General features: G+C 42.1%; 1 protein-coding gene across 2 annotated transcripts; it reads right to left on the bottom strand.

The window, feature by feature from the left end:
- Positions 1 to 711: 711 nt before the first annotated feature.
- Positions 712 to 11,280, bottom strand: LOC146978100 (germ cell-specific gene 1-like protein). Of its 2 annotated transcripts, none has more exons than XM_085790825.1 (7): positions 10,790 to 11,280; positions 7,532 to 8,681; positions 5,567 to 5,761; positions 3,672 to 3,731; positions 3,409 to 3,567; positions 3,127 to 3,238; positions 712 to 2,012 (listed from the first exon to the last, which is right to left on the bottom strand). In XM_085790825.1, exons 2-7 carry the CDS (start codon positions 7,725 to 7,727, stop codon positions 1,283 to 1,285), a joined length of 1,452 nt encoding a protein of 483 aa, XP_085646951.1. In that variant the 5' UTR covers positions 7,728 to 8,681; positions 10,790 to 11,280; the 3' UTR covers positions 712 to 1,282. The 2 variants fall into 2 exon arrangements, with proteins under 2 accessions (XP_085646951.1, XP_085646952.1); XM_085790826.1 differs by lacking the exon at positions 10,790 to 11,280 and adding an exon at positions 10,500 to 10,606.
- Positions 11,281 to 14,061: the final 2,781 nt, after the last annotated feature.

Raw genomic sequence — 14,061 nt, 5'->3', positions numbered from 1 at the left:
ATTTGAAGGCATCTGTCTCAACATCTAAATCTCTCTGTTGCTGTAATCTTTGATTCTTCCTTTTTTTCCCTCTCCAGCACAGAAACTCCAGGTAGCAGAAAATACCACACCAACTGGTGTGTATTAAGGTCTTGTGCTACTAAAACTATATAGGTCATATGTAAGTTTTTATGTATTTTCTATTTAACTTTGGTTGAAATAATCTTGTAATACTGTAATACCCCTTGTGAAAGAGATCTTGATCCAATGGGTCTTTAATCTGGTTAATGCCAATATTTACACACTCACGCTACTCCAAATATGAAGTAAAATGGTGTGTCTCAGTCCAAAATGAACTTTTATACAATCTTAATATTGTATATTTTTCTTCTGAGCAGCACTAGTAATGAAGAAGACTGAGCTAAAACTATTAAATCAGTTTTTGAAAAACCAAGCTATTGTGCATTGACGAAACATGCAATGAACGTGATTTGTTTTTATTCATCACCATACAAAAAGGGAATTCATCCATTCACGCAAACACAGAATAAACAAAAATGTGCATAATATTATATTCAAGTCACTTTCACAGTTGTACCAAATGTTTGTCTTGTAAAACTTTAATCACCTCACATCATACCTGATTTTTTTTAAAGAATTCTTTTAAGAATGGATTTAGAGAAATAAAATACATTTTCTGACATTTGATATTGTAAGCAAATTTTGTTTCAGCCTTGGGCTTGATAAAAAAAAAGTCTTTAAAATGAACTGATACAAGTATTAATAGAATTTCAACAGAATATAAAATCATCCTAACATTGTTTGGTACATGTTCATTAAAAAAAGAATTATTTTATTTGCTCATACAGTACACAGTTAGATTTTTATAAAAACTGGGAATTCAGTTCAAAAACAATGATCATTTCACCAGAAAAAACTTCAACACAGTCATTTGTACCAAACCCACTGAGAATAAACATCCACCTCTGCAGCTTTTAGCTTTTTTAGGCTGTTTTTTGGTCTCAGAAACCTTGCATATTGAGACAAATCCGTGCTGCTTGCTGGTGGAGACCAAAGCAGAGCTACAAGTGGAGTCATTACTGGGCTTAGATTCATCAGTGGTCCCCTAGTGGTCATTAACAGTCCATAAAAGCACAGTGCTACAATTGAAAATCATTTGAAACAGCACAAATACAAAGGTAGGTGTTGTTTGTGTTCAAGTCTCACAGTGTTGTTGTTGTTAAGTTTCAGTCAGATATTATGTGAAGATCCAGTTCTTCAAAGTTCATTGGTCACCAAAATCTTAGCAGAGTGAGTCCTCTCTCTCTTCCTGCAGAGCGTAATCTATTTCGTCCATTTCCCGTTCACAGTCTTCACATCCTTCAGCTCCGCATCCCTCCACCACCACCACACCATGAGGGTCCATCAGTCTACCCACACCCACTCCGACTCCTCCCATTGCTCCCATTGGTCCCATTGCTCCCATTGGTCCCATTGATCCCATTGGTCCCATTGGTCCCATTGTTCCCATTGTTCCCATTGGTCCCATTCCTCCAACTCCTCCTACTGTTCCCACACCCATTCCTCCCACTGCCCCCATGCCCATCCCTGCAACTCCACCTACTGCCCCCATGCCCATTCCAACCCCATTTCCGCCAACCGCACCCATGGCCGCCATTCCTCCCACTCCAACCCCTCCCATCCCCATCCCTCCGACCCCAAGTCCTCCTCCACCAACGAGAAGCGCTCCCCCAGCTCCGCATGCCAGAGGTCCCACAGCCGGTCCTACTCCTCTGGGCCACAGCGGATCAATGAGCGCCCCCTGTTGGCCGAGCTGAATCAGCTGGCTGACGGAGTAAACCCCTCCGCCACCGGCTCGAACCACCTCCTCGTAAGAGGGGGCACGGGCGGCGGTCCGAGCCTCCTCCAGCCTCACCCTCGCCCGGTGCTTAATCTCAATGAGGGTCTTTGTGTAGGAGTTCAGCGTGGCCACGGCGGCCGCCATGCAGCAGCTGAACGACAGCCACGCCATCCTGGGGAAGGGAGGGGGGGGGAAGGAAAGAGTTTGACCACAGGCTAACACAACACAGAAGTGACAATGGTCGCCACAAAATATTTAGTGCTAGAGGGGAGAACCAGCTGCTAGTTTGTGTCTTAACTAATGGCTAATTAGCTACAATCATGGTCTCAGGAACTCTCTTACTGTGCGTTCACACAAAAAGCTTCCAAAACGGCAAATATTTTTAGCCACTTTGGTCGCTCATTACGTGACTGACATCAAAGTTCGATCGCGCTGGTCATTGGGGAGCCGAAGGACAAAAAATGGGAGCCGAAGGACATCTCTATTCTAACAGGTTGCCGCCGAACCGCGTCCCTAAAGTTAATCAAGGCTCAACTTCTCGTCTGTTGACACTTTGGATGCTTTGGAAGCGCGGCTGATGGCATTTGACGCTTTGGTCGCTCAGGTCGCCGGACTCTCATTGAAAATTAATTGACTTCCAGCGTTTTTGACACTTTGGAAGCTTTTGGTGTGAACGCACAGGTAGCTAGCTGTCTCGCTAACTGTCAGTGAGTAAATATGTGGCCTTTGCTTTCTGCTACATTAGTACCATCGAACACAATGATACCTTCAAAGATCAGCACTATCTACATTACAACAATTCTTTATAGCTTTCAAAAGTGGGAGGAACTAGTCCAGGCTCTCCCTAGCCTACTACTACTACGTGACTCATAGTTTAGAGCATTTCTACGGTTTGGATCAGTATGAAACTCTCCCACTTAAATCATGATAAACAATAGAATAAGAAAATATCTGATTCTTAAAGGCACAGGTTACCTTCTTCTTCCCATGGTGCATTTCAGTGAGATCAAGACATCCAATCACAAAGTTTACACTTGTGTCACATGAACCCCTTTCTTTTCTTTGCTTTATTAGGATCCCCATTAGCATTGGCTACAGGCTACAGCATTTCAGTTCACATTTAATTTGTTCTGGGCCTCTGATTGGCCTCTCGTCGCTCATGGGTAGCCTGTTTCAGTATTTACTACACCTGTCCATCACCCCAAAATGATTGACAATGATTCATGATGTGATTTTTCGAAACTTCTTTTCGTTACATACTTTGCATTGAAGCGAAACAAACTTACGCAAAGGACCATCCGTAGTCCCAGGTCTGTGGCCTCCAGTCTTTGGGTCCGATGCTAACAGTCATCTGAAACACTGTGGTGTACATCATGTGTGCGACCATCCCCATCATGCCTTACACAGGAAGCAAACACAGAGGTTAAGTGACAAAGTGAGGTAAATAATTCAGTTTAGCACACTATACCGGTTCAAGAGATATTAGAAGTTTCTAAAGACAAGACCCAAAAAATTAAAGAGCAATATTTTTTGAGAACACAACAGGAAATGTCCATAGATGTCCTCACCAGAGAGGACCGTGCACATGGCGGCGTAGGCGTTGATCTTGAGGGCATTCATCTCCCTCTTGGCACAGAGGCAAATCACTTCCACGCACATCAGCAGGAAGCCCATGGCCAGAAGACCGATGTACATGAACTCGCTGATGACCGAGAGCCAGAGGACGCCTGGAACCAGCAGCAGAGGAAAAGAAGAAAGTAAGGTAGAACAAGTTCGATCTTTTCTGCAAACAACAAAAAGGAGGATTTGAACTTATGTATCCTGCACCAACCTTGTGTTTCTCCTGGCGTCAGCTCGATGAAGCTGCGACACTTTTCTTCCTGATCATTACCTGAAAGAGCAAACAAGAGATTTTTAATAGATTAACACAGTCTTTCGTCTTAAAGCCTTGTTGAATCTTTAATATTTGAATTGTCCTGGCTGTCAACCATGGTGGATTTAGTCTGATCTTATTGCATCTGTCACAATAATTCTGTCAGACAACAGCCACAGAGTGTTTTGTCATGACTTCAATATGCTGGTTTTTGGGGGAGGATGACAGTAATAATCCGGTGCAAATGCTGAGCCCTTACACTTTGTCTATAAATCCTGAGAAAAGCAATAGAAAGAGCAGCTTTAAGCCGAGTAGATCACCTTCCTATAGGAGCGAGAATTTAAGGTCAAAATCCAGAAAATCTGCTTTGAGTTGTCGACGTTCAACCAACAACATGACATAGAAAGTGATTAATTTATATTTGGAGACCACATTGCAATCAAGGATGATTCTTTACTAGTTTCTAGACATGTTTACATTGGCATAACATCTGTTTACCCACTGGTCTAGAGGAAACATTGTTGCTTTATTCATCAATATCTGTCTCCAAACAACACAAGTGTTCACTTTAGTTTACTTGTTATATATAAGGTAGCATGCTAACCAGCTAACTCCAGCATGGTAGCCAGTAGCTGACACATCACAACCTATTGTCTTGTAAACAAAACAATGTTTGAATGAACTGCTGCTAATGCTAATGCTAACTACATAGCAATAACAAACATTAGGCTACAGCTCTGTTAGCAGATTTTTTGTTGGAATTAAAAACACAACAGTAAAAAGAACACAAAGAATAAAAATAGGTTAAAGATTAAAAGATTTTCAATTTACACTTTGTTTTTTGACTCCAGAGAACCAGAGTTTTTACTGGCCTAGCTGTGGCTACAATAATCCAGGCTTGAACAAATTATACTCCTTAGTGAGAGATTAAGGAGGAGGCTTACACTGTAAATCATCCATGTTGACTCAAACACATTCATGTTGACCCAAACACAGTAGTTACACAGAAAGGAGAAAAGGCTGCAAACAGCTCACACTGCGGCCGAGGTACTGAAAGGTCAAAGGTTAGTGAGCCATACCGTCAACAACACCATCTTAAATGAGCTCTTGCCCTTAATTTCGAACAATAATAATGTTACTTTTTAACATGTGAGTGCTTTTAGACTTTGTGGCAATAGTTTGCAGAAGACACAAACTATTTGACAACAGTGTCTGAATTTGCTCACAGTACATTTGGTTCCTACGTTTGGATGGTCTCTGTGATGTTTTTTTTTTAGATTTATTTACTGCCCATTTATTGACTTTATTGGAGACCCAACCATAGACTGTAAAAAGAATGGACGTAGCATCCGTGACATCACCCATTGGTTTTGGGGAGTCGTTTTTGTGACTCAAATATGGCGGCCTGAACAGCGCCATGTTGGATTGGCCGGCCGAGAATCCGCCCACTGGCCTCGAAGCAGCCTGTCTCCGGACCGCTCCGGACCTGTCACTCAACGTTTCCGCGCCCTAATTGGCCAGAGTTTTAACCTAATAACAGTAAAACGGTAGAGTTAAAAAAAAATTCACCCCCCTCAGAGTGTGTGCGGGGGTAGAAACTATCGATTGAGACCAAAAAACGTTCTGACACCAGGCTTTGATCTGGTTTATTGAGGACGTAAAGTCGGCGAGTTTAACATGGGGGTCTATGGAGAATGCTGCTTTCTGACACCAGCCCCCAGAGGAAGCCGAGGGGATTGCAGTTTTTTGAACTCGGAAGTGAGCTTCACTTCTCAGACCGACAACTGCCCCCTTGGACCCAACCCAACTATCCAAACCCAGATGTTTAACCACTGGACCCTGGTAAAACCCACCTTCATTGTGCTTCTCACAGGAGAGCCAGAAGCCCGTGTGGAAGTAACGCAGCATGTACTTGTCCTCGCCCGTCTCCCAGAGGTAGTGGACGGCGTTGGCCAGCTGTTTCCTCTTGATCCTGGCCAGCTCCTCTTTCTGCTGAGGAGACAGCGTCACGTTGGAGACCGGGCTCCTGGGGTCCTGGGTGGGGGCCTCTGAACGATGAAACCAGATAAAAGGAGAGCAGAGGTTTAGTGAAAAAGGGACATTTATCCATGAAACACAGCGTATCCCTGTGACTGCTGTGAGGATTTGTCTTCATGGTAAAAATGTGCCAAGAAGCTCTGATCTAAATCCGACAGCAGGTCGTCTGCGGGTCACGGCGTGTAACGCGATCCCGGTCTGAAACACGGCTCTGTGGGCAATTTGCGATTTGTCCATGTCGTGAAAATTGAATACTACATGCAAATAAAATGGGCTTAGAGCTGAAAGAAAACACAGCGGGTTAGAGTCCAGATAACATGCAGCGGCTGATTCAAAGTTCTGAGATTAGCAACAAAGCCGGGATTACGTGATTCTCTGCCAGAGTCAAGTGTAAAATGCTTCAATATCGGCTGCAAGAAACAGTGACTATGACATCACTGACACAGACTTTTTTGTATGATGTATGTGTATGTTATTTGTGCAAGAGATGAAGGCAGCAAAGATGCATTTAACATGTCAGACCTGAGCGTTTTGCTTTTATTTATAGCCTTCATACAAAGGTATCAAATAAAAGAATTTTATTGGATAACAGAAGAATAGTTATTAACATGTCATAAGAAGGTTTTGATTAGTTTATGACTTATTGTATGTGCGATGGGTCAGAATCAGAAACTTTATTAATATTTAAATCTTGGAACTGTTGTGATTCTGAATTATTTTTGTTTCTGTGGTATTAACTCTTGTTGTTATAACACATTTAAACACCATCACATACTGTAAGAGGAAGTGACGCTGCACACTGATTATCAGCTTTGTGCTTGATATTCGGTAAAACATCACAAGTGTGATATTGCCTCTATACAACTTCTGTACCATAATAATAATCAATAGGCATTATGAAACATTTTCCTGATCTACATTCCATTTTACTGTGTATTGTATTGCTTCATCCTCCTCTGACGACCAGAAATAATCTAATTCAAAAGCTATTTATGGAAATATTTTCATCTTCTTATGTTCTAAGAAATAACACATGAGCTGTAAATACACACAACACGGCAGCAGCAGTGTTGTGTTGGTAAAAAAGTGACGGACCTGCCTGAGACTTGCAACGTTTTTAAGTTAAAAACATTGAATAAAAAGTGCAGTTCATGTTCGAGTCCAACCTGTGGCCAAAGCTTGTGTCATCGAGGAGCACAGTTGTCCATTAGCATTGGTTTTACTTAAAGGGACAACGAGGAGTTTTGGAAAAGCGAAGCGTTTTCACACTACATTTATGAGCCTCCGGGCGCACCGTAGAATTCTTCGACCGGCGCAAGACAGACTCATGTTTTCATTCATCAAGAATTAAAGTCAGAGGTTCAAAGACGATCACATACCGCCGTAGTTCCAACCAAAAATGGCGATTCGGCGGCGTTATTCTCATGACTCGCCACGAAACCGAAAGTAAAGAAACGCTGGTCGGCTCGCTCAGCATTTCCACCACCACTAATAATAACAAAATAACGATAGAGACAAAACGATATATTTATCAAAAATGAAACTCCTCGTTGTCCCTTTAAACTGCTCTGTGTGAGCTCTTTGGGCCACCGTAGATTTCACTTTCTGACCAAACTATTTAACCCAAGACACCGAGACATCTTTCAAATCAAAAAATTCCAAAATAAATGCTTATTTGATCTGTTGATTCATGTGAATTTATTATGCCAGGATATGCCAGTCGTCAATCATCCACCAGGGGGAGCCACTGTTAGAATAAAACTTTCGTTGACGATGCTCACCTGTGGTGTACGGTTGGCTGTTGTTCTGCCCGCAGTTCTTCATCTTGACCGGCGACAGGCAGAGCGGCTTCACCACCTTGTGCGTCCCCTCGCACCAGTAGGACGTGCAGAAGGCCGAGACGGACAGCGTGAGGGCCAGAGAGGTGAGGGACAGGGACAGCAGGGACCGGTTCCGTCTGGACATGTTCTCCAACATGGCTGCGTCTCAGAGGGGGGGGGGGGGGGTGAGATGAAGCTGAAGCTGCGAAGAGCCCCCCGTCGACCAATCAGGACGAGGATCGGATGAGCGAGAGAGGGGTTTCCGTGCCACCGCGACAAGAGGTTCACGGGGTTGATGATGATGCGTTGGGTGTGAAAGGTCGATGCGGCGATTGGGAGAGGAGATTCATGGATGGATGGTTGGGAGGAAAACAGAGAGCGAAAGCGAGGGAAAGGGATTAGAGATGTTTGAGATGTAGAACAAAGGTCAAAGGGGGGAAGACAGTGGTTGGAGGAAGGGAAGAGTGTGGACCAGCAGTCGATGAAGTGGAGGTCAGAGGACAGTGTGGAGAGTGGAGGAAGATGAAGCGCTGGGATTTAATCACGCCCAGTGAGTAAAAAAAGCACAAGAGACAGATGTGTGGGCCAGAGGTTGCAGGAGGAACTCCAGCTCTCGTCCCGACAAAATCAGCATCACGAGGAAAAAAGTCGTTCTGTCGTCAGATTTAAACTCGGGGGAACTCCCTTTCTCCTCGACGTTACGGCACAAGCCAGGCCAGATGTTTGACGTTTCCATACATTTCCCGTCGTCAGTCACGCCGGCGCCGCTCTACCCCATCGTCCCACCGCCGCCATCGCATGCAGCCCCTCTCACGCCCTGTTTGGTGTTTGTTTCCTCCGCGGATCAAGATAAACGTCTAAAGTCTTATCCTGCGGATTTTGAGACTAATCAGTCCCACTCAGGGCACATCTCGTCCCTCAACCTGTTCCTCCACCTCTCCGGGAAAAAGGATTGAGCTGGTGAAGGAGAAGTGATTAGTCCGGGGTCTCAGGCCTATACCTCTGCTCTGCTCAGGCCGCGTAATCTGTGTTAATCTTGCAGAGTTAGAGTTAGGTGGATGGGATTAATGTCCTCTGGCTCTCGTGCTGTCTTTGTCTGGAGGAGGACCACCTAAGTTGGAAAAAAACGGAGACAGAGTAGAGGCAAACATCTGGATTAGGAGTCGTCAGCAAAGATTGGGTCACATCTACAGTGGGAGTCTTTCTAATTTATCTTGTGCGTCATCATCGCTCCCAGGTGCCATTGTTTTATCATCACTTAATTATTCTCTGAGCTCTCTACAGTTTTCATCATCTATATTCTTTTCTCTCTGTTCTCAGGTTGAATGAATGAGACTCTAGGACGAAACAAACTTGTCGAGAATGGAGGTCTGTGCCAATAGGACACACAACATGCACAAAACATCCTATTGCTATTATATGGACAGATATTGATCTTTTTTTTCACATAAAAACAATGAAATTGACGATGTGAAGTTTGTTGGTCTTGTACCAAACAAACATCACATCCCTTCACATCTTGAGAGTATGATTTGTTGTCCAGGGCGTCTCCATAGCAGCACAGCACTTACGGTGTGGACAAAAAATAGCAGCTCCTGTCAAATTCATTTGCATATTGCAATCTCAATAACAATACGATTAATTGTGCAGCCTTAGATTAAAGTGTCGACCATGAACTCAAATGTTCCTGGTTCGCAACATATTAAATCAATGGAAGTTTATCTCTAGATGTAGAAAACAGATGAATTGATCCATGCATTGGAAGTATTCACACTTTGAGATCTAGTAAAACCAGGAATTTTCCATTAAAACGTTAGGCTACAAAAGTCTTTTTCCCTTTCTCTAAACCAAACAAACCAAATTTAACAAACTCTGCACCAGTGTAGATGTATTTTCTGGTGAAGCCGGTTTTATCATGTAGGTCTTTGTTGCACCTGTAGATGCATCAACAGGTGCGTCACAGTGTCCTGCAGTGCAACTCACCTCTACATCACCTGATGATCGTGCATGTTCCCCTAAGGCAGTGGTTCTAAACCTTTTTTGGCTCGTGACCCCATTTTGACATCAAACATTTCTGGCGACCCGCTCAGATATTTTATTATGCTAAATTTAATTACAACTCGATTTATATTCGAGAAGGTGAAAGTATAGAATACAGTTGTTTATGATTGTGTGTGGTGTTTTTAATCATAATTTTAAAAAGAACAATAATTAGTTAGAAGAATATTTTTAACAGTAATTTCTTTTTATCAATTACTAGACATTTCAGGCGACCCCATTTGAATTCCAGGCGACCCCAAGTGGTGTCCCGACCCCAAGGTTGAAAAACACTGTCTTAAGGTCTAGTCCTAACAGCAGTGTGTCACTGTCTAATAAAGGCACAAAAAGCATGAAAAATAACTTCAAATAAAAATCAAAAAGTGCAAAATATCAAAGAATGTGATTGTGTAATCAAAGAAAAACTAATACGTTTACACAACTAAATATTAACAATGAATACATAAAAGTTTCCACCACCTTGATGATGATAATCAATAATGACCAAACTCTTCCTGTCATCACAAACTCAGCTCCACCACCAACGTCATTAACACTCAGTTTGCTCCATCAGGAGGAAACATGAATGAATGAATGAATGAATGAATGAATGAAATTGGTTTATTTCGGTCATACCAAACATCAGCGCTGAAGGTCGGAGAGATTTCCTCCTGAACCATGAACCTCATTGTTCCTGCATCGTTTTAATCAAATCAAATCACTACTTGTGATGTCACAATCGACCAGCGAGGCGTCGAGGTTTAATTTAGCCCATCACATCACATCAATCCAAATCAAATCAAATCAAATCAGCTCAGAGTCCAATATATAATCCATGCAGCTCCTGTAAGTATGTATGTAACCCACTGGACATGATGTCACCACCACACACCTGTTTGCATCCTCAACATCTGCACTGATCCACACATGAACCTGAACATCATCTGTCTGGAGTCAGTTGAGTAGATTTGAAAACACTGATGGAAACAACGACAACAAAACACTTGGTTTGTGTTTCTTTCCTCAGTGTCACACATAATTATGATGAACTGAAAGAAATCTGTGAGTGATTGGAAAGTCCAGCTGCTGTTCACGCTCAGCTCCGGATCAGCTTTACTGTCCAGCAACAACAAGACAAGACTAAACATTAAAGAAATAAAACCAAAAAAACAGTGGACTCACCATGTCTGGGACCCCCGGAGAGAGAGAGAGACTCTTCACCTCTCCTCTGTCGTGGATTTCAGCTTCCTCTTCTCCACCTAACGTCGTCACTCCCTTTGTCTTGGGTGAGTTTCCATCAGATCCCCCCCCCCAGATTTCCCTCTAATCCTCACAAGTCCATCTGTTACTTTCCCTCGCCTTTTGCTCCCTATACTATGTCTACTCATCTATCCTCACATCTCTCTCTCTCTCTCTCGTTGTCTTCATCTCTCCTCCTCCTCCTCCTCCTCCTCTCTCGCTCATATCTCTCCTGACCTCTGGTCCTATAGTGATTAATTTGACAGGATGGTATAGAACAGCTTGGACTCGGGTGATGAGTGTGACAGTGGTCTCAATGCTGCTGGTACATGTTGCTCTGTCAACTTCGACCCTTCTTAACACAAACCAGTACAGCTGCAAACAGCTGGCTTTAAGCCTCACGGGTGGACACACGTCGGTTTGTTGACTGTGATTGTGAAACGCTCGGATCAAACTCAAGGTTTTTCCTATCGAGGAACGTGTCAACGACTGCACACATCAGGGTTTTGTATAGCGAAAAACTTTGACGGGCCTTTGAGCTTGATTTGGATTGGATCTCCACTTTCCTCAAATCTGCTTCAACCTCTGATAAATCCATTGAACATATATAGTGGAGCAGCTCCAGTTTCAGCAGTGAACAAACCAACCAATCTCCTGCTGCCCAAAGCTGAACTTCATGCTCTTTAGGCTCCTCCTCTTTTTACTTTCAGTTTTCAGCAATCACGCACATTTTCTTCAGCACAATCATGTTTTCTTGAAATGCTAAATTTCCCTTTTTGAAGACTCAAAAATCTCATCATTGTCTTCATCATCTCATTACAACTGCATTATTATGTATTAACATGCTGTTAAAGCAGAAGTAAGCAGAATGTTTGTGTTACAGTTTTTCTCAATCGCTTTGGTGCTTCTCTCACATCACTCTTAACATTTGCACAACAGTTAGTGCATTTCTCAGAACAATTATTGCAAACTGCAAAACCTAGTGGATGACCTGCAAAAGCGCGTCACTTGCTCAAAATGGATTGTCCATCCCTCAAAAGCAAGTACTCATGTCAATGAAACTGTCAGTGTTGTCAAAATGAGACGTCCTGACACCATCATTTATGAACAAGATAGTCAAATGGCTTTGTCATGTTTTCATTAGGACACTTTATTCTCTAAGTGTTTTCCAATGCAGAAGAGTGATGATACTACCTGAAAATGCTCAAGACAGCATTATACGTAAACTACTTGTACAGCCATGTGAAAACTGCAGTAAAGTTACACATTACTGTATTTAGTGGAGATACTGAATATGTATGTTTCACATTTCTACTGCATATGCTCTTTGCAATTCTGATTTGTTCACAGCATTGTGCAAAGGAAAAATACACTACAGTCATCTACAACAAACATAAGAAACACTCTTTGGGTACAACTCTACGTAAACAATGTTGCAGTACATATAGTAACTGAACCTACAGAGTACTGTAAATCATTCCTGCACATCCAGACGTTCCAGTCACATTTTCATCTACATCACTCTGTCAATTGTAGCGATTGAAACAGATTCAATATTCCCAAAGATACAGTAATGTCATCCTTACATTGTATCACTTTCAACCTTATGCCATTGTTTGTAATCACCATTGCACAAATGTCTTGTTCTTGTAGCAGAGTAAAAAGGGCTCAGTCTCTTCCACCTCTGTGAGGTTGTCTGGTAATCCTATGTGATGCACAGTAAAATTACAGTAATGTACAGTACATGTACTGCATCAACCATTATTACTGTAGTGTACAATACTGTAAAAGTGCTTCCTACTTGTAAAATGCTGTAGTACAGTACCGTACTGTAAAGATGGGAAATCTTTACTGTGGTTGCTGTAATACATTACAATACAGTAAATCTGTTCTCTAGTGAAGCTGTAAGTCTAAATGTAAATGTAAAAAAGTTCTTGTCCCACTGTATCTAACAGTAATGCCTGACACAATGACAGCAGTGCAGATTGTTACCATACATACCTGTTGTTCCTTACTGTAAATGTTTGAATAATTGAATTCACAGTGCTTCTCCCAACATTTAAAATTAGTTTTACAGATTTTGAAAACTAGTTCAACAATTTTGTATGTAATGACTCAAGCAATGAAATGAGGACTATTAGTTTTATAGGGAAAGACTATTCAGCGTTCAAAAGTATAGTTCATTTTGACTGACATGACATAAACAAATGATAATGTTGTAAAACAGCAGAGAATTGTATGAGAGCAACTGATACATGTCCAAAAGCATTTGCAATTTGTTCAGAGGAAGGAGAAACTGCTACTGTGATGTGGAGAAATGACTACATGTTGTGGAACTTTCATTCTGATCTGAGAATAGCACCAAAGCGATTGAGAAAAACTGTAATATAAGTCTTAAATAGTTATATCTTCCGACAGCAATCACTTCTATAGAGTGTTTGGTCTGAAACATGGGTCTGTCAGTCACTCTGCTCTGCTGTAAGCCGAGGAGAAAACTTTCCTTGTATCCTACAACCTTCATCCAATGAGGAGAGAGAACGGCATAAAGGGGCGGTCCTCTCTGTGTGTGCAGCCAAGGGATGCGCGTGATGTGGTGACGTAGGGACGAGGGCGGGGACTGATAACTCCATCGGCTGACAAGAAGTTAGCCAAAACAACCAGATCGCTTACTTCTGCTTTAATTGACGGTTTGCATCTTTCTTCTCTGGTTAAAAGCGACAACTTAGATGGATGTTAAAACCCGACATTGGACAGATTTTGTCTGATTTTGGTTGGAAATCAAAATATATACTACTCAGCATCTCTATGGCATCATCTGGTCTCCATGGTGACACCGAAGGCCCTGAAGCTGGTCAGTTACAGTATGTGGTTAACGACAACGTCAGACTCCATGAGAATTGCTCATAAAGCTGAGGTTCCTAAACTTTTCTTGGATGACGCACATTAATGTTTATATTGTTTATAACTTATCATGAAGCTGTTTATTGTCTGGATCAGAACAGATATATGATTCACTGATCAATATTTCCCTGTAATATGTATAGACTGTTGTTTTGTCTGATTTACAACTCTAAATGAATTAACACCACATTAATGAGACATTTTAGGACAAAACTGTATTTGATTCATTAAGATACTTCAACCAGCACCTGTTCATGGTGCTTAGACAAAGAAAGAACCAGTGGAAAAACACCACAACACAACTAAATCAGTGG

This window comes from Trachurus japonicus, chromosome 11 (assembly GCF_045865225.1).
Source record: "Trachurus japonicus isolate A0001 chromosome 11, Traja_1.0".
Lineage (NCBI taxonomy): Eukaryota > Metazoa > Chordata > Actinopteri > Carangiformes > Carangidae > Trachurus > Trachurus japonicus.
This window is presented reverse-complemented; position numbering and strand designations above follow the sequence as displayed.

Coding starts and splice junctions, on each gene's coding strand:
- LOC146978100 (XM_085790825.1), bottom strand. CDS start 7,727: ATGTTGGAGAACATGTCCAGACGGAACCGGTCCCTGCTGTCCCTGTCC. Junction 5,762..7,531: donor CAGCCAACCGTACACCACAG/GTGAGCATCGTC, acceptor TTCATCGTTCAG/AGGCCCCCACCCAGGACCCC. Junction 2,013..3,126: donor GACTACGGATGGTCCTTTGC/GTAAGTTTGTTT, acceptor TCCCTTCCCCAG/GATGGCGTGGCTGTCGTTCA.